At 56.2% G+C, this 25,003-nt stretch overlaps 1 protein-coding gene across 1 annotated transcript; it reads left to right on the top strand.

The window, feature by feature from the left end:
• Positions 1 to 904: 904 nt before the first annotated feature.
• On the top strand, positions 905 to 25,003 carry LOC135441398 (epithelial discoidin domain-containing receptor 1-like). Its single transcript, XM_064700944.1, has 17 exons — positions 905 to 989; positions 1,842 to 1,944; positions 3,225 to 3,453; positions 4,822 to 4,969; positions 7,213 to 7,315; positions 8,842 to 9,028; positions 10,611 to 10,857; positions 13,070 to 13,183; positions 13,700 to 13,860; positions 15,203 to 15,437; positions 16,397 to 16,495; positions 16,578 to 16,747; positions 17,061 to 17,200; positions 18,127 to 18,294; positions 19,990 to 20,224; positions 21,957 to 22,106; positions 23,017 to 25,003. The coding sequence occupies exons 1-17, from the start codon at positions 905 to 907 to the stop codon at positions 23,152 to 23,154; spliced, it is 2,712 nt and encodes a 903-aa protein (XP_064557014.1). The 3' UTR covers positions 23,155 to 25,003.

Raw genomic sequence — 25,003 nt, 5'->3', positions numbered from 1 at the left:
TTCGAAAGGGGGGCGCGGGGGGGGCCCCATGCCCCAGTTAAAACCCAGTTCTTTCCCAGTTTTTTCCCAAAAACCACCCAGTCCACCCCAGTCCACCCAGTCCACCAGTTCACTCCCATTCATCCCAGTCCATTCCAGTTCACTCCCAGTCCCCCCAGCCCATCCCAGCCCCTTTCCCAGTCCATCCCAGTTCACCCCCATTCACTCCCGCCATCCCAGTCCCCCCATCCCCCCCGCCCTCCCACCCCCCCCCAGCCACCCATTCTTTCCCAGTTCATCCCAGCCCCCCCCCCGTCCCCCCCATCCATCCCAGTCCATCCCACCCACCCATCCCTCCCATCCTCCCATTCATTCCCATCCATCCAGCCATCCCAGTTATTCCCACCCCCCCAGTCCCCCGTCCCCTCCCAGTTCATTCCTCCACCCCAGTCCACCCCAGTCCATCCCAGTCCCTCCCGCCCCCCCCCAGTCCATCCCAGTTCTTTCCCATTCACCCCCAGTCCCCCCCATCCCCCCCATCCATCCCACCCCATCCAGTCCACCACCCCATCCAGCCCCCTCCCAGTCCACCCCAGCCCTCCCATCCTCCCAGTCCATCCCTTCCATCCCAGTCCATCCCATCCCTCCCAGTCCACCAGCCCCCATCCCAGCCCCCCATCCACCCCAGTCCATCCCGTCCCCCCCAGCCCCTCCCACCCTCCCAGTCCCATCCCGTTAAACCCACCATCCCTTTAACCCAGTCCCCTCCCATCCATCCCAGTTCATCCCGTCCACCCGTCCCTCCCAGTCCACCCAGTCCCTCCCAGTCCATCCCAGTCCCTCCCAGTCCCTCCCAGTCCATTCCCAGTTCATTCCCAGTTCATTCCCAGTTCCCTCCCAGTATCCCCGGGCTGGGGGCGGGGCCATGGGGGCGCTGCCGCTGCCCCTCCCCCTCCTGCTGCTGGCCGGGGTGACCCCGCGGGGGACGGAGGGGACGGCGCCGGACCTGGGTGAGTGACACCAAAAATGTCACCGAATGTCACCAAATGTCACCAAATGTCACCAAATCCCCTCAATGTCCCCAAATGTTCCCGATGTCCCCAATCCCCCCAGTGTCCCCTCAGTGTCCCCTGTCTGTCCCCAATGTGTCCCCAATGTCCCCAATGCCCTCAATCCCCCCAATGTCCAAACTGTCCCCTCAATGTCCCCAATGACCCCCAATGACCCTCAGTGTCCCCTGTCTGTCCCCAGTGTCCCCATTGTCCCCAATGTCCCCAATGTCCCCTCAATCCCCCCAATGTCCCTGCTGTCCCCTCGCTGTCCCCAATGTCCCCAATGTCCCCAATGTCCCCTGTTGTCCCTGCTGTCCCCACTGTCCCCTCAATATCCCCAATGTCCTCAATGTCCCCCCTATGTCCCCCCAATGTCCCCTCAATGTCCCCCCAATGTCCCCCCAAATGTCCCCAATGTCCCCTGTGTGTCCCCAATGCCCCCAATGCCCCCAATGTCCCCAATGTCCCCAATGTCCCCTGTGTGTCCCCAATGCCCCCAATGCCCCCAATGTCCCCTCAATGTCCCCAATGTCCCCTCGCTGTCCCCAATGTCCCCAATGTCCCCAATGTCCCCTCAATGTCCCCAATGTCCCCTCATTGTCCCTGCTGTCCCTGCTGTCCCCTCGTTGTCCCCGCTGTCCCCCAATGCCCCCAATGTCCCCAATGTCCCCATTGTCCCCGCTGTCCCCAATGCCCCCAATGTCCCCAATGTCCCCAATGCCCCCAATGTCCCCTCAATGTCCCCAACGCCCCCAATGTCCCCAATGTCCCCAATGTCCCCACTGTCCCCAATGTCCCCATTGTCCCCAGGCCGCTGCCGCTTCGCCCTGGGCATGCAGGACGGTTCCATCCCCGACTTTCGCCTCTCGGCCTCCAGCGCCTGGTCCGACTCCACCGCCGCCCGCCACGGCCGGTACGCACCAGTATAAACCAGTAGGGACCAGTAGGGACCAGTATAAACCAGTATGGACCAGTAGGAACCAGTAGGGACCAGTAGGGACCGGTATAAACCAGTATAAACCAGTATGGACCAGTATGGACCAGTATAAACCAGTAGGGACCAGTAGGGACCAGTATAAACCAGTATAAACCAGTAGGGACCAGTAGGGACCAGTAGGGACCAGTATAAACCAGTATAAACCAGTAGGGACCAGTAGGGACCGGTATAAACCAGTATAAACCAGTATAGACCAGTATGGAGCAGTATAAACCAGTAGGAACCAGTAGGGACCAGTATGGATGGCCATATACCAGTAGGGACCAGTATGGACCAGTACAGACAAGTATAAACCAGTATTGACCAGTATAAACCAGTATAAACCAGTATGGACCAGTAAGGACTGGTACAGACCGGTATAAACCAGTATAAACCAGTATGGACCAGTATAAACCAGTATGGGCTGGTATAAACCGGTGTAACCAGTATAAACCAGTATAAACCAGTATGGACCAGTAGGGACCAGTATAAACCAGTTCAGGCCAGTATGGACCATGTCCCCAATGTCCCCAATGCCCCCAATGTCCCCAATGTCCCCAATGCCCCCAATGCCCCCAATGTCCCCAAATGTCCCCCCATTCCCAATTGTCCTCAACTGTCCCCAATCCCCCCAATGCCCCCAATGCCCCCAATGTCCCCAATGCCCCCAATGCCCCCAATGCCCCCAATGTCCCCAATGTCCCCAATGCCCCCAATGCCCCCAATGTCCCCAATGTCCCCAATGTCCCCAATGTCCCCAATGCCCCCAATGTCCCCAATGTCCCCAATGTCCCCCCATTCCCCATGGTCGTCAACTGTCCCAATCCCCCCAATGCCCCAATGTCCCCAATGTCCCCAATGCCCCCAACACCCCCAATGTCCCCATTGTCCCCAGGCTGGGCCGGTGGTCCCCAATGTCCCCAATGTCCCCAATGTCCCCGTTGTCCCCAGGCTGGGCCGCAGCGATGGCGACGGCGCCTGGTGTCCGGCCGGGCCGGTGTTCCCCAATGTCCCCAATGTCCCCAATGCCCCCAGGCTGGGCCGGTGTTCCCCAACGTCCCCAATCCCCCAATGCCCCCAATGTCCCCAATGTCCCCCCATTCCCAATGGTCGTCAACTGTCCCCAATCCCCCCAATGCCCCCAATGTCCCCAATGTCCCCAACGCCCCCAACATCCCCAATGTCCCCAGTGTCCCCAATGTCCCCAATGTCCCCAGGCTGGGCCGCAGCGACGGTGACGGCGCCTGGTGTCCGGCCGGGCCGGTGTTCCCGGCCGAGCAGGAGTTCCTGCAGGTGGACCTGGGCCGGCTGCACGTGGTGACGCTGGTGGGGACGCAGGGGCGCCACGCGGGCGGGCACGGCCGAGAGTTCGCCCGGCAGTACCGGCTGAGCTACAGCCGCGACCGGCGCCGCTGGCTGCGCTGGAGGGACCGCTGGGGAAACGAGGTGCCACCGGGGACAGCGGGGACATGGAGGGGCTTTGGGGTGTTTGGGACATTGGGGGGATTTGGGGACATTGGGGGCATTGGGGACGCTGGGGACATTGGGGACATTGGGGGATTTGGGGACATTAGGGTTGGGACATCGAGGGCTTTGGGGATGTTTGGGACATTGGAGGGATTTGGGGATTTGGGAATTGGGGACATTGGGGGTTGGTTGGGGACATCGGGGGGCTTTGGGGATGTTTGGGACATTGGGGACATTGGGGGAATTTGGGGACATTGGGGACGTTGGGGACGTTTGGGGACATCGGGGGATTTGGGGACGTTGGGGCATTGAGGACATGGGGACTTGGGGACGTTGGGGGACATTGGGGGTGTGGGGCATGTGGGACATTGGGGGTGTTGGGGATGTTTGGGACATTGGGGACATTGGGGGAATTTGGGGACATTGGGGACATTGGGGGTGTTGAGGGGATTTGGGGGTGTTCGGGGTATTGGGGGTGTTGGGGACATTGGGGACATTGGGGGTGTTGGGGATATTGAGGGGATTGGGGACATCGAGGGGCATTTGGGGATGTTTTGGGACATCGGGGGATTTGGGGACGTTGGGGCATTGGGGACATGGATGACGTTGGGACATTGGGGACATTGGGGGTGTTGGGGCTGTTGGGGACATTGGGGGTGTTGGGGATGTTTGGGACATTGGGGGTGTTGGGGACATTGAGGTCATTGGGGGGATTTGGGGACATTGGGGACATTGGGGACATTGGGGGTGTTGGGCATCAAGGGGCATTGGGGACATTGGGGACATTGGGGACATTGGAGGGATTTGGGGATGTTTGGGACATTGGGGACATTGGGGGAATTTGGGGACATTGGGGACGTTGGGGGCATCAAGGGGCATTGGGGACATTGGGGACATTGGGAGGACATCAGGGGAGTCAAGGGGATTCGGGGACGTTGGGGACATTGGGAGGATTTGGGGACATTGAGGGGGTTTGGGGACATTGGGGACATCGGGAGGATTTGGGGACATGGAGAGTGTTGGGGACATTGAGGGTGTTGGTGACATTTGGTGACATTTGGGGACACTGAGGACATTGAAGTTGTTGGTGACATTTGGGGACACTGAGGACATTGAAGGTGTTGGTGACAATTGTGGACATTCGGTGACATTGCAAACCCGAGTCCACCACGCCCCTCATTGGGGACACCCTTGGGTGACCTCGTGCCGTGACAAATCCCACCAACAAATCCATTGGGATCCCCTTTGCCGATGCCACCCTTGGGTGCCACCACCCCGATTGGTGTCACCTGGAGGACATCGAGGGGCGTGGCTCTCAAGGACCTGTCCCCATTGGTGTCCCCTCAGGTGATTGGTGGCAACGAGGACCCCGAGGGCGTGGTGCTCAAGGACCTGTCCCCGGCGCCGGTGGCCCGGTGGCTCCGCGTGTACCCAAGGGCGCCGCGCGCCATGAGCGTCTGCCTGCGCCTCGAGCTCTACGGCTGCCCCTGGGACGGTGAGGGCCACCCCCGTGTCACCTCTGTGTCACCTTTGTGTCACCTTTGTGTCACCTCTGTGTCACCTCTGTGTCACCTTTATGGCACCTCTGTGTCACCTCTGTGGTGGCCACAAACGGGTGGTGGTCGCCCATGGTCGTGTTCTTCACCCAACGTGGTTCTTCTTCATGGTGGTGGCCATGGGGGTCACCTTTGTGGCACCTTTGTGCCACCCTGTGGTGGCCACAAACAGATGGTGGTCGCCCATGGTTGTGTTCTTCACCCAATGTGGTTCTTCTTCATGGTGGTGGCCATGGGGGTCACCTTTGTGGCACCTTTGTGTCACCTTTATGGCACCTCTGTGTCACCTCTGTGGAGGCCACAAACGGGTGGTGGTCACCCATGGTCGTGTTCTTCACCCAACGTGGTTCTTCTTCATGGTGGTGGCCATGGGGGTCACCTCCGTGTCACCTTTGTGTCACCTCCGTGTCACCTCTGTGTCACCTCTGTGTCACCTCTGTGTCACCTTTATGGCACCTCTGTGTCACCTCTGTGGTGGCCACAAACGGGTGGTGGTCACCCATGGTCGTGTCCTTCACCCAACGTGGTTCTTCTTCATGGTGGTGGCCATGGGGGTCACCTTTGTGTCACCTCTGTGTCACCTCTGTGTCACCTCTGTGTCACCTCTGTGTCACCCCCGTGTCACCTTTATGGCACCTCTGTGCCACCCTGTGGTGGCCACAAACGGGTGGTGGTCGCCCATGGCCGTGTCCTTCACCCAACGTGGTTCTTCTTCATGGTGGTGGCCATGGGGGTCACCTCCGTGTCACCTTTGTGTCACCTCTGTGTCACCTCTGTGTCACCTTTGTGGCACCTCTGTGCCACCCTGTGGTGGCCACAAACGGGTGGTGGTCGCCCATGGTTGTGTTCTTCACCCAACGTGGTTCTTCTTCATGGTGGTGGCCATGGGGGTCACCCCCGTGTCACCTCTGTGTCACCTCTGTGTCACCTCTGTGTCACCTCTGTGGTGGCCACAAACGGGTGGTGGTCGCCCATGGTTGTGTTCTTCACCCAACATGGTTCTTCTTCATGGTGGTGGCCATGGGGGTCACCTTTGTGGCACCTCTGTGGCACCTTTATGGCACCTCTGTGTCACCCCTGTGTCACTCTGTGTGGCCACAAACAGGTGGTGGTCGCCCATGTTGTGTCCTTCACCAACGTGGTTCTATCTTCGTGTGGTGGCATGGGGTCACTTTGTGTCACTTTGTGTCACCTTTATGGCACCTCTGTGTCACCCTGTGGTGGCCACAAATGGGTGGTGGTCCCCATGGTCGTGTCCTTCACCCAACGTGGTTCTTCTCATGGTGGTGGCCATGGGGTCACCTCCGTGTCACCTTTGTGTCACCTCGTGTCACCTCTGTGTCACCTTTATGGCACCTCTGTGTCACCCTGTGGTGGCCACAAATGGGTGGTGGTCACCATGGTCGTGTCCTTCACCCAACGGGTTCTTCTTCATGGTGGTGGCCATGGGGTCACCTTTGTGGCACCCATGTCACCTCTGTGTCACCTTTGTGGCATCTCTGTGCCACCCTGTGGTGGCCACAAACGGGTGGTGGTCGCCCATGGTTGTGTTCTTCACCCAACGTGGTTCTTCTTCATGGTGGTGGCCATGGGGCAGCTGGGTTGGGGTCTTGTCATTGTGGGGTCAATGGTTGGGTGTTGGGGTCATTGGTTGGGTGTTGGGGTCATTGGTTGGGTCATGGGGTCAACAGTTGGGTCATGGGGTCATCATTGGATTTTGGGTCACCATTGGATTTGGGTCACCCATTGGGTGTTGGGGTCACCATGGTGTTGGGTCAACGTTGGGTTGAGGTCAATGGTTGGGTCATGGGGTCACCCATTGGGTTTTGGGATCAATGGTTGGGTCATGGTCAACGTTGGGTATGGGTCAACGTTGTTGGGTCATTGGTTGGGTCATGGTTGGTTATATGATCCATGCATTGGGTCACCATGTGTTGGGCAGTGTCAACCAATGTCATTATCACATCCCCTCCTCATGACATCATCACGGCCACCCACCCCACCCAGTGCCACCTCCTGCATGTCCCCAAAGCTGTGGTGGCCCTCCATGGCCACGTCCCCCCCTGTTAACCTCCTGGTGACCCCATGGTGACCCCTGCGGTGACCCCGCGGTGACCCCGCGGTGACCCTGCAGTGACCCCGCGGTGACCCCGCGGTGACACGCCCCTGTCCCCGCCCCCAGCCGGGCTCCTGGCCTACACGGCGCCGCGGGGACACATCATGGCGCTGGAGCCCGTGCCCATCGTCCTCAACGACTCCACCTACGACGGCTTCAGCGCCGGCCCGTGAGTGACCACAGGGGTCACCGGCTGTCCCCAGACCATCCCCAGGTGTCCCCAGACCATCCCCAGGTGTCCCCAGGTGTCCCCAGACCATCCCCAGGTGTCCCCAGGTGTCACCAGGTGTTCACAAGGTGTCCCCAGGTGTCCACAGGTGTCACCAAACCATCCCCAGGTGTCCCCAAGGTGTCCCCAAGGTGTCCCCAGATGTCCACAGGTATCCCCAAACCATCCCAAGGTGTCCCCAAGGTGTCCCCAGGTGTCACCAGGTGTCCCCAAACCATCCCAAGGTGTCCCCAGGTGTCCCCAGACCATCCCCAGGTGTCCCCAGACCATCCCCAGGTGTCCACAGGTGTCCCCAGGTGTCCCCAGGTGTCTCCAAACCATCCCAAGGTGTCCCCAAGGTGTACCCAGACCATCTCCAGGTGTCCCCAAGGTGTCCCCAAGGTGTCCCCAGGTGTCCACAGGTGTCACCAGGTGTTCACAAGGTGTCCCCAGGTGTCCCCAAACCATCCCCAGGTGTCCCCAAGGTGTCCCCAGGTGTCCCCAGACATCTCCAGGTGTCCACAGGTGTCCACAGGTGTCCCCAGGTGTCCACCAAACCATCTCCAGATGTCCACAGGTGTCCCCAAACCATCCCCAAGTGTCCACAGGTGTCCCCAGGTGTCCCCAGACCATCCACAGGTGTCACCAAACCATCTCCAGGTGTCCCCAGACCATCCCCAGGTGTCCCCAAGGTGTCCCCAGGTGTCTCCAAACCATCCCAAGGTGTCCCCAAGGTGTACCCAGACCATCTCCAGGTGTCCCCAAGGTGTCCCCAGGTGTCACCAGGTGTCTCCAAACCATCCCCAGGTGTCCCCAAGGTGTCCCCAGGTGTCACCAGGTGTCTCCAAACCATCTCCAGGTGTCCCCTAGGTGTCCCCAAGGTGTCCACAGGTATCACCAAACCATCCCCAGGTGTCCCCAAGGTGTCCACAGGTGTCACCAGACCATCCCCAGGTGTCCCCAGACCTCCCCAGGTGTCCCAGACCATCTCCAGGTGTCCCCAGGTGTCACCAGGTGTTCACAAGGTGTCACCAGGTGTCCATAGGTGTCCCCGGACCATCTCCAGGTGTCCCCAGACTGTCCCAGAAGCTTTCCAGGTGTCCCCAGGTGTCCACAGGTGTCTACAGGTGTCCCCAAACCATCTCCAGGTGTTTCCAGACCATCCCTAGGTGTCCATAGGTGTCCCCAAACCATCCCCAGGTGTCCCCAAACCATCCCCAGGTGTCCCCAGGTGTCCCCAGACTGTCCCAGGAGCTTTCCAGGTGTCCCCAGTGGTCTTCAAAGTGTCCACAGGTGTCCCCAGGTGTCCCCAGACCATCTCCAGGTGTCCCCAGACTGCCCCAGGTTGTCCCTTTTCAGTCCTCAGGTGGGTGGGATGGGACAATGCCAGTGCCCAGGTGTGTCCCACCTGCCCAGGTGTCACTGGGGCATCTCCAGGTGGGTTGGATGGGGCAATTGAGATGCCCAGGTGTGTCCCACCTGCCCAGGTTGCACTTTGGTGGGCTGGGCCAGCTCTCGGACGGCGTCCTGGGCCTCGACGACTTCCTGAGGACGCGCGAGCGCCGCCTGTGGCCGGGCTACGACTACGTGGGGTGGCCACGCCCACCGGGGCCCCGCCCCCACGTGGAGCTGGAGTTCGAGTTCCTGGAGCTGCGCAGGTTCCACGCCATGCAGGTGCCCCAGGGCATGCTGGGAGGCGTGGGGAGCGGGGGATTGTGGGATTGGAAAGCCATGGATGGACCAATGGGTGGCCACCATGTCAAGCCCACCTTGGGGTCAGCGATGTTCTTCTGGAGAACATCAGGAGTGGTCACCTTGCCCCAGGGCATCATGGGATGGTGGGAAATGGAAGTCCTGGAGGACTGGGAATTGTGGGATTGGAAAGCCATGGATGGACCAATGGGTGGCCACCATGTCAAGCCCACCTTGGGGTCAGCGATGTTCTTCTGGAGAACATCAGGAATGGTCACCTTGCCCCAGGGCATCATGGGATGGTGGGAAATGGAAGTCCCGGGAGATTTGGGACACTGGGGATTGTGGGATTGTGGTCCATGGATGGACCAATGGGTGGCCACCATGTCAACGTCACCTTGGGGTCAGGGAGATTCTTCTGGAGAACTTCTGGATTGGTCACCTTGCCCCAGGGCATCATGGGATGGTGGGAAATGGAGATCTTGGAGGACTGGGGATTGTGGGATTGGAAAGCCATGGATGGACGGGTGGGTGGCCACCATGTCAAGCCCACCTTGGGGTCAGCGATGTTCTTCTGGAGAACTTCTGGATTGGTCACCTTGCCCCAGGGCATCATGGGATGGTGGGAAATGGAGATCTTGGAGGTTTGGGACACTGGGGATTGTGGGATTGGAAAGCCATGGATGGACCAATGGGTGGCCACCAGGTCAACCTCACCTTGGGGTCAGGGATGTTCTTCTGGAGAACATCAGGAATGGTCACCTTGCCCCAGGGCATCATGGGATGGTGGGAAATGGAGATCTTGGAGGACTGGGGATTGTGGGATTGGAAAGCCATGGATGGACCAATGGGTGGCCACCATGTCAAGCCCACCTTGGGGTCAGCGATGTTCTTCTGGAGAACATCAGGAGTGGTCACCTTGCCCCAGGGCATCATGGGATGGTGGAATGGGATCTTGGAGGACATGGGAATTGTGGGATTGGAAAGCCATGGATGGACCAATGGGTGGCCACCATGTCAATGTCACCTTGAGGTCAGGGATGTTCTTCTGGAGAACTTCTGGATTGGTCACCTTGCCCCAGGGCATCATGGGATGGTGGGAAATGGAAGTCCCGGGATTGGACCTGGGATTGTGGATTGGAAGCCATGGATGGACCAATGGGTGCACCACGGTCCGCTTGGGGTCAAGGATGTCCTCTTAGGATGGCCACCTTGCCCCAGAGCATCATGGGATGGTGGGAAATGGAGATCTTGGAGGACTGGGAATTGTGGGATTGGAAAGCCATGGATGGACCAATGGGTGGCCACCAGGTCAAGCCCACCTTGGGGTCAGGGATGTTCTTCTGGAGAACTTCTGGATTGGTCACCTTGCCCCAGGGCATCATGGGATGGTGGGAAATGGAAGTCCCGGGAGATTTGGGACACTGGGAATTGTGGGATTGGTCATCCATGGATGGACCAATGGGTGACCACGGTCCGGCTTGGGGTCAAGGATGTCCCTCTGGATTGGCCACCTTGCCCCAGAGCATCATGGGACATCATTGTCCCCGCCCCCCCCCCCCAGGTCCACTGCAACAACCTCCACACGCGCGGCGTCGGGATCTTCCGGGCCGTCGAGTGCCGCTTCAAGAAGGTCTTGGCCACGGCCTGGGAGCCCCTGGTGGTCACCCACGGCCTGGCCGGGGCCACCAAGGACCCCAGCGCCCGCTCGGTCACCGTGCCCCTGGGCGGGCGCCACGCGCGCTTCCTCCAGTGCCGCTTCTTCTTCGGCGCCGAGTGGATGCTCTTCAGCGAGGTGTCCTTCGTCTCAGGTGGGGCGGTGGGGTCAACGGTTGGGTTGTGGGGTCAACGGTTGGGTGGTGGGGTCAATGGTTGGGTCATGGGTCAATGTTGGGTCTGGGTCAACGGTTGGGTGGTGGGGTCATTGTGGGTTGGGGTCTTGGTTGGGTGGGTCACCATGGAGTCAATGGTTGGGTGGGGTGGGTCACAATGGTTGGGTATGGGTCAGTCCATTGGGTTGGGTCTATGGGTTGGGTGTTGGGTCAACATTGGGTCATGTCATGGTGGGTCAATGGTTGGATGGTTGGTGTTGAGTCAACGTTGGGTCATGGAGCCAATGGTTGGGTTTGGGTCTGTTGGGTGTGGGTATGGTTGGGTCATGGGGTCAATGGTTGGGTGTTGGGGTCATTGGTTGGGTGTTGGGGTCAATGGTTGGGTTTTGGGGTCAACGGTTGGGTTATGGGGTCAATGGTTGGGTGTTGGGTCACATTGGGTGGTGGGTCAATGGTTGGTTTTGGGGTCAACGTTGGGTCATGGGTCAATGGTTGGTGTTGGGGTCATTGGTTGGGTCTGGGGTCATTCCTTGGGTGTGGGTCAATGGTTGGGTGGTGGGGTCAACGGTTGGGTTATGGGGTCAATGGTTGGGTCTTGGGGTCAACGGTTGGGTGGTGGGGTCAATGGTTGGGTCATGGGGTCAATGGTTGGGTCATGGGGTCAATGGTTGGGTTTGGGGTCAATGGTTGGGTGTTGGTCAATGGTTGGGTGTTGGTTGGTCAATGGTTGGGTGTTGGTCAATGGTTGGGTGTTGGTCAATGGTTGGGTCATGGAGTCAATGGTTGGGTGGTGGGGTCAATGGTTGGGGGTTGGGGTCATCCATTGGGTGTTGGGGTCAATGGTTGGGTCATGGGGTCAATGGTTGGGTGTTGGGGTCAATGGTTGGGTGTTGGTCGTCCATTGGGTGGTGGGGTCAATGGTTGGTATGAGTCAATGGTTTGTGGCTCTATGGTTGAATGGGGTCAGTCCATGGGCTGGTTGTGGTAATGGATTGGGGTTATCAATGTCAATTGTTGGGTCATGAGCATTGGTTGGTTATTGTCAATTGGTGGGTCACTGAGTCCAAGGTGGTGGGCGATCTCCATTGGTGCCGGGGTGCCAACGATCGCGTCTGGACGCCACGGTTGGGCTGGGGCAAAACGGTGGGTGGGGGGTTAATGGTGGGGTTTTGGGTGTGATCAGATTGGTGTTGGGGTCTCAATGGGTGGTGGTCTAATTGGGTTTGGGTTTAATGGTGAGCTTATGGGGTCAATGGGTGGGGTTAATTGGGTGGTGGTTCAATGGTGTGGTCATGGGGTCAATGGTGGTTTTGGGGTAATGGTGGTTGGGCTAATGGTGTGTGGTTTTGGGGTCAAATGGTTGGGTTAATTGGGGTGTCACTGGTGTTGGTCAATTGGGTGTTGGGTAATGGTCTGAATGGGGGTCACATTGGGTGTGGTTTCAAATTGGGTCTATGAGGTACAAAAGGTTGGTTGGTGTGGTTATGGGTCATGGGTGTGGGCTATGGTTGGGTTAAGGCAGCACAATGGTTGGGTGTGGTGGGGTCAATGGTCGGGGGTTGGGGGTTATCCATTGGGTGGGGGGCAACGTGGGTCATGGGCCGTCACATTTGCCGTCACCGGGGGTCATGGCTGGGCCCATGGCCAGGTGGGGGCGGGGCAGTTGGCGGGGCTGGTGGCTGCTTGGGGCATCATCCATTGGTGGTGCGTCAACATTATTTGGGGCACTGGGGTCCGGTGGGCTGGGGGTCATGGGGGATGGGGGGACTATGGATGGGCATGGACCCATGGATTTGGGTTTGGGTAACGGGATGATGAGGTACTGGAGGGTCAATGGATGGGTGGATGGGTGGTACTGGTGGGACTGGATGGGACTGATGGTAATGGGAACGGTTGGGATGGGACATGGATGGATGTGGGGACGTGGTTGGTGGTCATCCATTGAGTGTTGGGGTCATCCATTGAGTGTTGGGGTCATCCATTGGGTTTTGGGGTCAACGGTTGGTTGATGACGTCATTGGTTGGCTGATGACATCATTGGTTGACTGGTGAGTTCACCGTCAATCAATGACGTCACTGACTCCATAATTACGCCATTGATTATTCATTATTTTATTATTGATGCGATCATTGAGCGTTGATGACGTCATTGACGTTGGATGACGTCATCAATGACCGTCCCCGCCCCCAGAGGTGCTGGACGACCCCATTGGTGCCAGCGGGTGCCCCCCGACCCCTGACCCCTCCGCCGCCATCTTGGAAAACGCCCACGGCTGGGGCGGGGCCACCAACACCACCGGCCTGGGTAGGCGGGGCTTAGATGGGCGGGGCTTTAATGGGTGTGATCAATGGGGTGGGGGTTCGATGGGTGGGGCTTATCTGGGTGTGGTTTAATGGGCTGCAGCTTAATGAGGGTGTAAATGGGTGGGGCTTAATTGGGTGTGACTTAATTGGGTGTGGCTTAATGGAGGCTCAAATGGGTGTGGCTTAATTGGGTGTGGCTTAATGGAGGCTCAAATGGGTGGGGTTTAATTGGGTGGGGCTTAATTGGGTGTGGCTTAATGCAGGCATAAATGGGCGGGGCTCAAATGGGTGTGGCTTAATTGGCTGTGGCTTAATGCAGGCACAAATGGGTGGGGCTTAATTGGGTGTGGCTTAATGGAGGCTCAAATGGGTGGGGCTTAATTGGCTGTGGCTTAATGCAGGCACAAATGGGTGGGGCTTAGTTGGGTGGGGTCCAATGCGTCAGGGATTAAACGGGCGTGGTTTATCCATGGTGGGCGTGGCCATGACGCTCTCCCGCCCCTCCCATTGCTCCCAGCAGCCCCCGGGGAGGCCGGGCTGGCCCCGCCCACGGCCCAGGGAGGGGCGGGGCAGTCGCCGGCGCTGCTGGGCTGCCTGGGCGCCATCATCCTCCTCCTGCTCGCCATCATCATCCTCATCCTCCTGCGGCGGCACCGCGGGGCCGGGACGCTGGGCAAGGTCACTGGGAGGGACTGGGAGGGACTGGGATGGACTGGGATGGACTGGGATGGACTGGGATGGACTGGGAATGAACTGGGATGGACTGGGATGGACTGGGAGGGACTGGGATGGACTGGGATGGACTGGGATGGACTGGGAGGGACTGGGATGGACTGGGATGGAACTGGGATGGACTGGGAGGGACTGGGATGGACTGGGAGGGACTGGGGTGGACTGGGATGGACTGGGATGGACTGGGAGGGACTGGGAGGGACTGGGATGGAACTGGGATGGACTGGGAGGGACTGGGATGGACTGGGAGGGACTGGGATGGACTGGGAGGGACTGGGAGGGACTGGGATGGAACTGGGAGGAACTGGAGGGACTGGGAGGGACTGGGAGGAACTGGGAGGGACTGGGAGGGACTGGGAGGGACTGGGAGGGACTGGGATGGACTGGGATGGACTGGGATGGAACTGGGAGGGACTGGGAACAAACTGGGAGGGACTGGGAGGAACTGGGATGGACTGGGATGGAACTGGGAGGGACTGGGAGGGACTGGGATGGACTGGGAGTGAACTGGGATGGACTGGGATGGACTGGGAGGGACTGGGAGGGACTGGGAGGGACTGGGAGGGACTGGGAGGGACTGGGATGGAAATGGGATGGACTGGGAGGGACTGGGATGGACTGGGATGGACTGGGAGGGAACTGGGAGGGACTGGGATGGACTGGGATGGAACTGGGATGGACTGGGATGGAAATGGGAGGGAACTGGGATGGACTGGGAGGGACTGGGAGGGATTGGGAGGGAACTGGGAGGGACTGGGATGGACTGGGATGGAAAGGGATGGACTGGGAGGGACTGGGAGGGACTGGGATGGACTGGGATGGACTGGGATGGACTGGGATGGACTGGGAGTGAACTGGGAGGGACTGGGATGGACTGAGAGGGACTGGGATGGACTGGGATGGACTGGAATGGAACTGGGGGGAACTGGGATGGACTGGGATGGAACTGGGATGGAACTGGGATGGACTGGGATGGACTGGGAAGGCCTGAACTGGTTTAAACTGGTCGGAATTGGTTCTAACCGCTCTGAACCAGTTCCAAATGGGGCTGGACCGGTTCTAACTGGTTTTTACTGGTTCTTACTGGTTTTTACTGGTTCCCAGGGCAGAGGCGGCGCTGCGGGTGCAGCTCTCGGGGGACACCGTGGTCTGAACTGGGGGGTTGAACTGGTTCTAACTGGTCTGAACTGGTCTAAATTTGAGCTAAAGTGTATTTACTGGTTCTAACTGGTTTTTACTGGTTTTTACTGGTTTTTACTGGTTTTTACTGGTTTTTGCTGGTTGCCAGGGCCGCGGGGCGGAGGCGGCGCTGCGGGTGCAGCTCTCGGGGGACACCGTGGTCATCAACAACGCCACGGGAGGGGGACCCCGCTACGAACGGATCGGAACCGGAACCGGAACTGGGAACGGAGCCGGAACCGGAAATGGAACCGGGACTGGGATCTGGACCGGAAGTGGGACTGGGGAGTACCAGGAACCCACCCGGGCACGGCCCCGAGAGCCCCCGGTGCCCCCCGGGGCTGGTGAGAGAGGGGGAAAATGGGGAAAAAAGGGGAAAAATCGGGAAAAAACGGGGAGGAAAAATTGGGGTAAAAATGGGAAAATAGGGAAAAAAGGGGAAAAAGGGAGGAAAAAAGGAGGGGAAAAGGAATGAAAAAGAGAGGAAAAGGGTGAAAAGAAAAGGGGGGAAATGGGGGGAAAATAGGGGAAAAAGGGGAAAAAAATTGGAGTAAAAATGGGAAAAAGGGGAAAAATGGGGGGGGAAATGGGGAAAAGGGGAGGAAAAAAGGGAGGAAAAAAGGAGGGGAAAAGGAAGGAAAAAGAGAGGAAAAGAGAGGAAAAGGAGGAAAAGGGGGAAAAGAAAAGGGGGGGAAATGGGGGGAAAATAGGGGAAAAGGGGAAAAACCAGGGAAGAAAAATTGGAGTAAAAATGGGGAAAAGGGGAAAAAATGGGGGGGGGAAATGGGGAAAAGGGGAGGAAAAAAGGAGGGGAAAAGGAAGGAAAAAGAGAGGAAAAGAGAGGAAAAGGGTGAAAAGAGGAAAAGGGGGAAAAGAAAAGGGGGAAAAGTGGGGAGAAAATGGGGGAAAAGGAGATAAAAGGGGAGGAAAAAAGGAGGGAAAAATGAGTGCAAAAGAGACGAAACGGTGAGGGGAAATTGAGGGATAAAGGGAGGGGGAAAAGGGAAAAAATGGGGTGAAAAATGGGAAAAGGAAAAAGGGAAAAAAAAGGGGGAGAAAAGGGAAAAGGGGAAAAAAGGACAAAGGTGGAAAAAAAGGGGAAAAGAGGGCAAAAAGGGGGAAAAGGGAAGGAAAAGGGGAAAAAAGGATAAAAAAGGGAGGGGAAACAAGAGAGAGGGAGGGAGGAATTTTTGCTTTATTTTTTCCTGGAATATCCCCCAAAAAAGGGGCCAGGAATGGGGAAAAGGCTCAAAATGGCCCAAAACTCCCCTGACCACGCCCATCTCTGACCACGCCCCCCCAGCCAATCCAGCCTATCGGCTGCTCCTCGCCACCTACGCCCGGCCAATAGGAGGCCTCGCCCTGGCCCCGCCCAACACCACCAAGCCAATCAACACCGACGGTAAGGGCGGGGTTTGGGAAGGGACACGCCCACTTTAGCCACGCCCACAATGACCTCACCTGAGCCCCTCCCACCTGCACAGGTGAGCCCGAGGGCGGGGCAGGGGCCTACGCTGAGGCCGACGTCACCGGAGGCTCCGCCTACGCCCTGGCTGGCCCCGCCCACAGCCCCGCCCACGGCCCCGCCCTCCCGGCCTTCCCTCGGGACCGCCTCCGCTTCCGGGAGAAGCTGGGGGAGGGGCAGTTCGGAGAGGTAAGCCACGCCCCCGGCATCAAGCCACGCCCCCATTGAGGCCACACCCATGATGGCTCAGCCCTACTTCTAAAGGGCTTTAGCCACGCCCCTAAATGATTTGCCACGCCCCTAAATGGTTTAAACACAGCCCTTGTCAAGGCCACACCCACTACAGCTTTAGCCCCGCCCCATTGCAAAGGCACCACCCATTTCTACTGGGCCACCCCCTTGTGGATTTGGCCACGCCCCCTTTCCTTTAGCCCCGCCCCAAATGATGCTTTGTCCTGCCCCTTTCCTGAGGCCCCGCCTCTTTCTCTGGCCCCGCCCCCAGGTGCTGCTCTGTGAGGTCATCGCCCCCCACACCCTGGGCCTGGCCCCGCCCCCCAGCTTAGGCCCCGCCCCCTCGGGCACAGAGCGCCCCCTGCTGGTGGCGGTGAAGGTGCTGAGGCCGGACGCGAGCAAGAACGCGCGGTAGGGAACTGGGATGGACTGGGATGGACTGGGATGGACTGGGAGGGACTGGGATGGACTGGGATGGACTGGGATGGACTGGGATGGACTGGGAGGGACTGGGAGTGGACTGGGATGGACTGGGAATGAAGTTATGGGTACTGGGATGGACTGGGATGGAACTGGGAGGGACTGGGAGGGACTGGGATGGACTGGGATGGACTGGGATGGACTGGGATGGACTGGGATGGACTGGGAGGGACTGGGAGGGACTGGGAGGGACTGGGAGGGACTGGGAGGGACTGGGATGGACTGGGATGGACTGGGATGGACTGGGATAGACTGGGAGGGGCGAACAGGAGGATACTGGAAGGTGGCCTTGGGGATCCAGGTGTGCCCAGGTGTGCCCAGGTGTGCCCAGGTGCCCTCACCTGTCCCTCACGTGTGCCCAGGTGTGATTTCCTGCAGGAGGCGCGGGCGCTCTGGCGGCTCTGGGACCCCAACAGGGTACCCAGGTGTGCCCAGGTGTGCCCAGGTGTGCCCAGGGCATTATCCAGGTGTGCCCAGGTGCCCTCACCTGTCCCTCACGTGTGCCCAGGTGTGCCCAGGTGTGCCCAAGGCATTATCCAGGTGTGCCCAGGAGCACTCACCTGGCTCTCACCTGTGCCCAGGTGTGCCCAGGTGTGCCCAGGTGTGCCCAGGTGCCCTCACCTGCCCCTCACCTGTGCCCAGGTGTGATTTCCTGCAGGTGGCACAGGTGCTCTGGAGGCTCTGGGACCCCAACAGGGTACCCAGGTGTGCCCAGGTGTGCCCAGGTGTGCCCAGGTGTGCCCAGGTGTGCCCAGGTGCCCTCACCTGTCCCTCACCTGTGCCCAGGTGTGCCCAGGTGTGCCCAGGTGTGCCCAGGTGTGCCCAGGTGCCCTCACCTGTCCCTCACCTGTGCCCAGGTGTGATTTCCTGCAGGAGGCGCGGGCGCTCTGGCGGCTGCGGGACCCCCACATCGTGCGGCTGCTGGGGGTCTGCGGGGGTCCCGGCCCCCTGTGCATCGTCACCGAGTACATGGAGCACGGGGACCTGCACCAGTTCCTGGGCGGGGCCCGGGGCCACGCCCTCAGGTGGGACACGCCCCCATCCCCGCACACCCGGCTGGGCCACGCCCGCTGCAGCCACGCCCACTCTGAGTTGGTTTTGTTAACATTTTTGGGGTTCTGGCCCTTTAAGAGAAGCCCTGCCACAATTAAACCACGCCCTCAGGTGGGACACGCCCCCATCCCCGCACACCCGGCTGGGCCACGCCCACTACAGCCACGCCCACTCTGAGTTGGTTTGGTTAACATTTTTGGGGTTCTGGCCCTTTAAGAGAAGCCCTGCCACAATTAAACCACGCCCATCACACCACGCCCCCATCCCCACACACCCGGCTGGGCCACGCCCACTGCAGCCACGCCCACTCCAATTTGGGTTTTGTGAAATTTTTGGGGTTCTGTCCCTTTAAGAGAAGCCCCGCCATAATTAAGCCACGCCCATCACTCAAAAGACCACACCCATATCCCCACACACCTGGGTGGGCCACGCCCACTGCAGCCACGCCCACTCTGAGTTGGTTTGGTTAACATTTTTGGGGTTCTGGCCCTTTAAGAAAAGTCCTGCCACAATTAAGCCACGCCCATCACACGAAAGACCACACCCATATCCCCACACACCTAGGTGGGCCACGCCCACTGCAGCCACGCCCACTCTGAATTGGTTTGGTTAACATTTTTGGGGTTCTGGCCCTTTAAGAAAAGTCCTGCCACAATTAAACCACGCCCCCATCCCCACACACCCGGCTGGGCCACGCCCACTGCAGCCACGCCCACTCCAATTTGGGTTTTGTGAAATTTTGGGGGTTCTGGCCCTTTAAGAGAAGCCCCGCCACAAGTAAACCACGCCCATTACACCACGCCCCCATCCCCGCACACCCACCTGGGCCACGCCCACTACAGCCACGCCCACTCCAATTTGGGTTTTGTGAAATTTTTGGGGTTCTGTGCCTTTAAGAGAAGCCCCGCCATAATTAAGCCACGCCCATCATTGAAAAGACCGCACCCATATCCCCACACACCTGGGTGGGCCACGCCCACTGCAGCCACGCCCACTCTGAGTCGGTTTGGTTGGCATTTTTGGGGTTCTGGCCCTTTAAGAAAAGTCCTGCCACAATTAAGCCACGCCCATCACAAGAAAAGGCCACGCCCAAATATGGACGCACCCATCCGAGCCACGCCCACTCCAGCCACGCCCACACTGAGTTTTTCTTCTTCTGGGGAATAAAGAGGAATTGGTGTAGGAAAAATGGATTTTTTAGGGGAAAAAGAGCACAAATAAATGCAGAAAAATCCAATTTTGGGGGGCAAAAAAGCACAAAAAATTGTAGAAAAATCAGATTTTTTTGGGGGAAAAACCCACAAAAAATCGTAGAAAAATCAGATTTTTTGGGGAAAAAAACCACAAAAAATCATAGAAAAATCGGATTTTTTGGGGGAAAAAACCCACAAAAAATTGTAGAAAAATCGGATTTTTTGGGGGAAAAAACCACAAAAAATTGTAGAAAAATCAGATTTTTTGGGGGAAAAAAACCACAAAAAATAATAGAAAAATCGGATTTTTTGGGGAAAAAAATTGTAGAAAAATCAGATTTTTTGGGGAAAAAAACCACAAAAAATTGTAGAAAAATCAGATTTTTTGGGGAAAAAACCCACAAAAAATTGTAGAAAAATCGGATTTTTTTGGGGGAAAAAAACCCAAAAAATTGAAATTTTTTTTTCCCGCAGCCTGGGCACCCTGGTGCAGCTGGGCGCGCAGATCGCGGCCGGGATGCGGTTCCTGGCCGGGCGGAATTTCGTGCACCGGGACTTGGCCACGCGGAACTGCCTGGTGGGCGAGGGGCTGCGGGTGAAAATCGCGGATTTCGGGATGGGCCGGAGCCTGTACGGCACCGAGTACTGCCGGGTGCGCGGGCGGGCGCTGCTGCCCATCCGCTGGATGGCCTGGGAGAGCATCCTCTGGGTGAGCCCCGGGCAGAAAACGGGGGAAAAATTTGAGTTTTTGGGAAAAAACGGGATTTTTTGGGGAAAAAATGGGATTTTTTGGTGAAAAAACGGGGAAGAAATGGGATTTTTTGGGGAAAAAAATGGGATTTTTTTGTGGAAATATTGGATTTTTGGGGGGGGGAATAGGAAAGAATTTGGGAAATAATTGGATTTGGGGGGGATGGAAAAAATTGGAATTTTGGGGAAAATGGAAAAAAATCGGAAAAAAATTCTCCCAAAAAAAATCACAGAAAATTCCAGAAAAATCACAGAAAATTCCAGAAAAATCACAGAAAATCCCCCCAAAAAATCACAGAAAATTCCAGAAAAATCACAGAAAATCCCAAAAAAATCACAGAAAATTCCAGAAAAATCACAGAAAATCCCAAAAAAATCACAGAAAATCCCCCAAAAATCACAGAAAATTCCAGAAAAATCCCAGAAAATCCCAGAAAAATCACAGAAAATCCCCCCAAAAAATCACAGAAAATTCCAGAAAAATCACAGAAAATCCCCCCCAAAAATCACAGAAAATTCCAGAAAAATCACAGAAAATCCCCCCAAAAAATCACAGAAAATTCCAGAAAAATCACAGAAAATTCCCCCAAAAAATCACAGAAAATTCCAGAAAAATCACAGAAAATTCCAGAAAAATCACAGAAAATCCCAAAAAAATCACAGAAAATTCCAGAAAAATCACAGAAAATTCAAAAAAATCACAGAAAACCCCCCCAAAAAAATCACAGAAAATCCCAGAAAAATCACAGAAAATCCCAAAAAAATCACAGAAAATTCCAGAAAAATCACAGAAAATTCCAGAAAATTCCCAAAAATCCCCCAAAAAAATCACAAAAAATTCCAGAAAAATCACAGAAAATCCCCCCAAAAAATCACAGAAAATTCCAGAAAAATCACAGAAAATCCCAAAAAACATCACAGAAAATTCCAGAAAAATCACAGAAAATTCCAGAAAAATCACAGAAAATTCCCCCAAAAAATCCCAGAAAATTCCAGAAAAATCACAGAAAATCCCCCAAAAAATCACAGAAAATCCCAGAAAAATCACAGAAAATCCCCCCAAAAAATCACAGAAAGTTCCAGAAAAATCACAGAAAATCCCAAAAAAATCACAGAAAATAAAAAAAAAATCACAGAAAATTCCAGAAAAATCACAGAAAATCCCAAAAAAATCACAGAAAATCCCTCAAAAAATCACAGAAAATCCCAAAAAAATCACAGAAAATCCCCCCAAAAAATCACAGAAAATTCCAAAAAAATCACAGAAAATTCCAGAAAAATCCCAGAAAATCCCCCACAAAAATCACAGAAAATTCCAGAAAAATCACAGAAAATCCCCCCAAAAAATCACAGAAAATTCCAGAAAAATCCCAGAAAGTCCCAAAAAAATCACAGAAAATTCCAGAAAAATCACAGAAAATTCCAGAAAAATCACAGAAAATCCCCCCCAAAAAAATCACAGAAAATTCCAGAAAAATCACAGAAAATCCCAAAAAAAATCACAGAAAATTCCAAAAAAATCACAGAAAATCCCCCCAAAAAATCACAGAAAATTTCAGAAAAATCACAGAAATCCCCCCCAAAAAATCACAGAAAATTCCAGAAAAATCCCAGAAAATCCCCAAAAAAATCACAGAAAATTCCAGAAAATTCCCAAAAATCCCCAAATTTTCCCAAATTCTTGATTGCAGGGCACGTTCAGCCCGGCCAGCGACGCCTGGGCCTTCGGGGTGACGCTCTGGGAGGTGCTGACGCGCTGCCGGGAGACCCCGTACGGGGCCCTGAGCGACGAGCAGGTGATCGCCAACGCCGGGCACCACTTCCGGAACCGCGGGCAGCAGGTGGGACTGGGACGGACTGGGAGGGACTGGGAGGGACTGGGAGGGACTGGGACAGACTGGGAGGGACTGGGAGGGAGCTGGGAGGGGTTTAGGACAGACTGGGATGGACTGGGATAAACTGGGACAAACTGGGAGGGACTGGGAGGAACTGGGAGGGACTGGGAGGGACTGGGAGGGAACTGGGACAAACTGGGAGGGACTGGGATGGACTGGGAGGGACTGGGATGGACTGGGAGGGACTGGGAGGGAACTGGGATAAACTGGGAGGGACTGGGAGGGACTGGGAGGGACTGGGAGGGACTGGGATAAACTGGGACAAACTGGGAGGGACTGGGAGGGACTGGGAGGGACTGGGAGGGACTGGGAGGGGTTTGGGACAGACTGGGACAAACTGGGAGGGACTGGGATGGACTGGGAATGGACTGGGAGGGACTGGGAGGGACTGGGAGGGACTGGGACAAACTGGGATAAACTGGGAGGGACTGGGACAAACTGGGAGGGACTGGGAGGGGTTACTGGGATGGACTGGGATGTACTGGGAGGGACTGGGAGGGACTGGGATGGGGTTATGGGGCCCAGTTATCCCTGTCCCAGTCCCTCCCAGTCCCTCCCAGTCCATCCCAGTTCCGTCCCAGTCCCTCCCAGTCCCTTCCAGTCCCTCCCAGTCCATCCCAGTCCATCCCAGTCCATCCCAGTGCCTCCCAGTCCATCCCAGTTCCATCCCAGTCCCCCCAGTCCCCCCAGTCCCCCCAGTTCCATCCCAGTCCATCCCAGTCCGTCCCAGTCACTCCCAGTCCATCCCAGTCCATCCCAGTCCCTCCCAGTCTATCCCAGTCCATCCCAGTCTGTCCCAAACCCCTCCCAGTCCCTCCCAGTCCATCCCAGTCCATCCCAGTAACCCCAGTTCCAGCAGTACCTGCCCTGCCCCCCCGGCTGCCCCCCGGCCCTGCACCGGCTGATGTTGAACTGCTGGGCCCGCGAGGCGGCCGAGCGGCCGGACTTCGGCCACCTGCACCGGACACTGAGTGACCGCGGGGCCTTGGAGTGACCATCACCTTCATCATCATCTTCATCATCATCATCATCACTGACCACCCTTCGGCCACCTGCACCGGACACTGAGTGACCACGGGGCTCTGGAGTGACCATGGTCATCTTCATCATCATTGTCATCATCACTGACCACCCACTGAGTGACCGCGGGGCCTTGGAGTGACCATGGTCATCTTCATCATCATTGTCATCATCACTGACCACCCACTGAGTGACCGTGGGGCTCTGGAGTGACCATCATCATCATCATCATCACTGACCACCCTTGGGTCACCTGCACCGGACACTGAGTGACCGCGGGGCCCTGGAGTGACCATCACCTTCATCATCATCACTGACCACCCACTGAGTGACCACGGGGCCCTGGAGTGACCACGGTCATCTTCATCATCATTGTCATCATCACTGACCACCCTTCGGCCACCTGCACCGGACACTGAGTGACCACGGGGCTCTGGAGTGACCACGGTCACCTTCATCATCATCACTGACCACCCTTGGGTCATCTGCACTGGGCACTGAGTGACCACGGGGCCCTGGAGTGACCATCATCATCATCTTCATCACTGACCACCCACTGAGTGACCACGGGGCCCTGGAGTGACCATCACCTTCATCATCATCACTGACCACCCACTGAGTGACCATGGGGCCCTGGAGTGACCACGGTCATCTTCATCATCATCATCATCACTGACCACCCACTGAGTGACCGTGGGGCTCTGGAGTGACCATCACCTTCATCATCATCACTGACCACCCTTCGGCCACCTGCACCGGACACTGAGTGACCACGGGGCTCTGGAGTGACCATCATCATCATCTTCATCACTGACCACCCACTGAGTGACCACGGGGCCCTGGAGTGACCATCACCTTCATCATCATCACTGACCACCCTTGGGTCACCTGCACCGGGCACTGAGTGACCATGGGGCCCTGGAGTGACCACGGTCATCTTCATCATCATCATCTTCATCACTGACCACCCACTGAGTGACCACGGCACCCTGGAGTGACCACAGTCATCTTCATCATCATCTTCATCACTGAGCACCCTTTGGTCACCTGAACTGGACATTGAGTGACCGCGGGGCCCTGGAGTGACCACGGTCACCTTCATCATCATCATCATCATCATCATCATCATCACTGACCACCCACTGAGTGACCACGGCACCCTGGAGTGACCACAGTCATCTTCATCATCATCTTCATCACTGAGCACCCTTTGGTCACCTGAACTGGACATTGAGTGATTGCGGGGGGGGAGGGGCCGGGATGATTTTTGGGGGCAGAAATTCTGATTTTTTTTTTTTGTACTTTTATTATTTAAAAAATTGTGGATTTGGGGCTTTTTTGAGTTTAAAAAATCTTTTTTTTCCCTCAAAATTTCTTAAAAATTGTCAAAACTTCGTAAAGAATTGCCAAAAGTTTACCACAAATTGTCAAAATTTCCCATTTCTTCCTCAACATTTCAATTTTTTCCCTTAAAAATATTTTTCCTCCCAAAAAAAACTTCACAAAAAATTGCATTTTCTCTCCAAATAATTTTATTTTTAACAAAAAAAATCCCAGATTCCTCAATAAACTCAATCTTTTCCTTTTCAGAACACTCAAATTTAAATAAATCCACTTATTTCCTTGGAAATTCAACTTTTCACTCAAAAACTCTTTTCTTTTTCCAATAAAATCAATTTTTTCACGCAGAAAATCCTTTTTTCTACTCAAACCCTTTTTCCTCTAAAAGTTCCCTTTAATAATAAAAAAAATCCCCATTTTTTGAGGCTTTTTTGGACCTTTTTAACCTTTTTTGAGGCTTTTATTTATTATTTTTGAGTTAA

The sequence above is a fragment of the Zonotrichia leucophrys genome, unplaced genomic scaffold, assembly GCF_028769735.1.
Source record: "Zonotrichia leucophrys gambelii isolate GWCS_2022_RI unplaced genomic scaffold, RI_Zleu_2.0 Scaffold_278_67728, whole genome shotgun sequence".
NCBI lineage: Eukaryota > Metazoa > Chordata > Aves > Passeriformes > Passerellidae > Zonotrichia > Zonotrichia leucophrys.
This window is presented reverse-complemented; position numbering and strand designations above follow the sequence as displayed.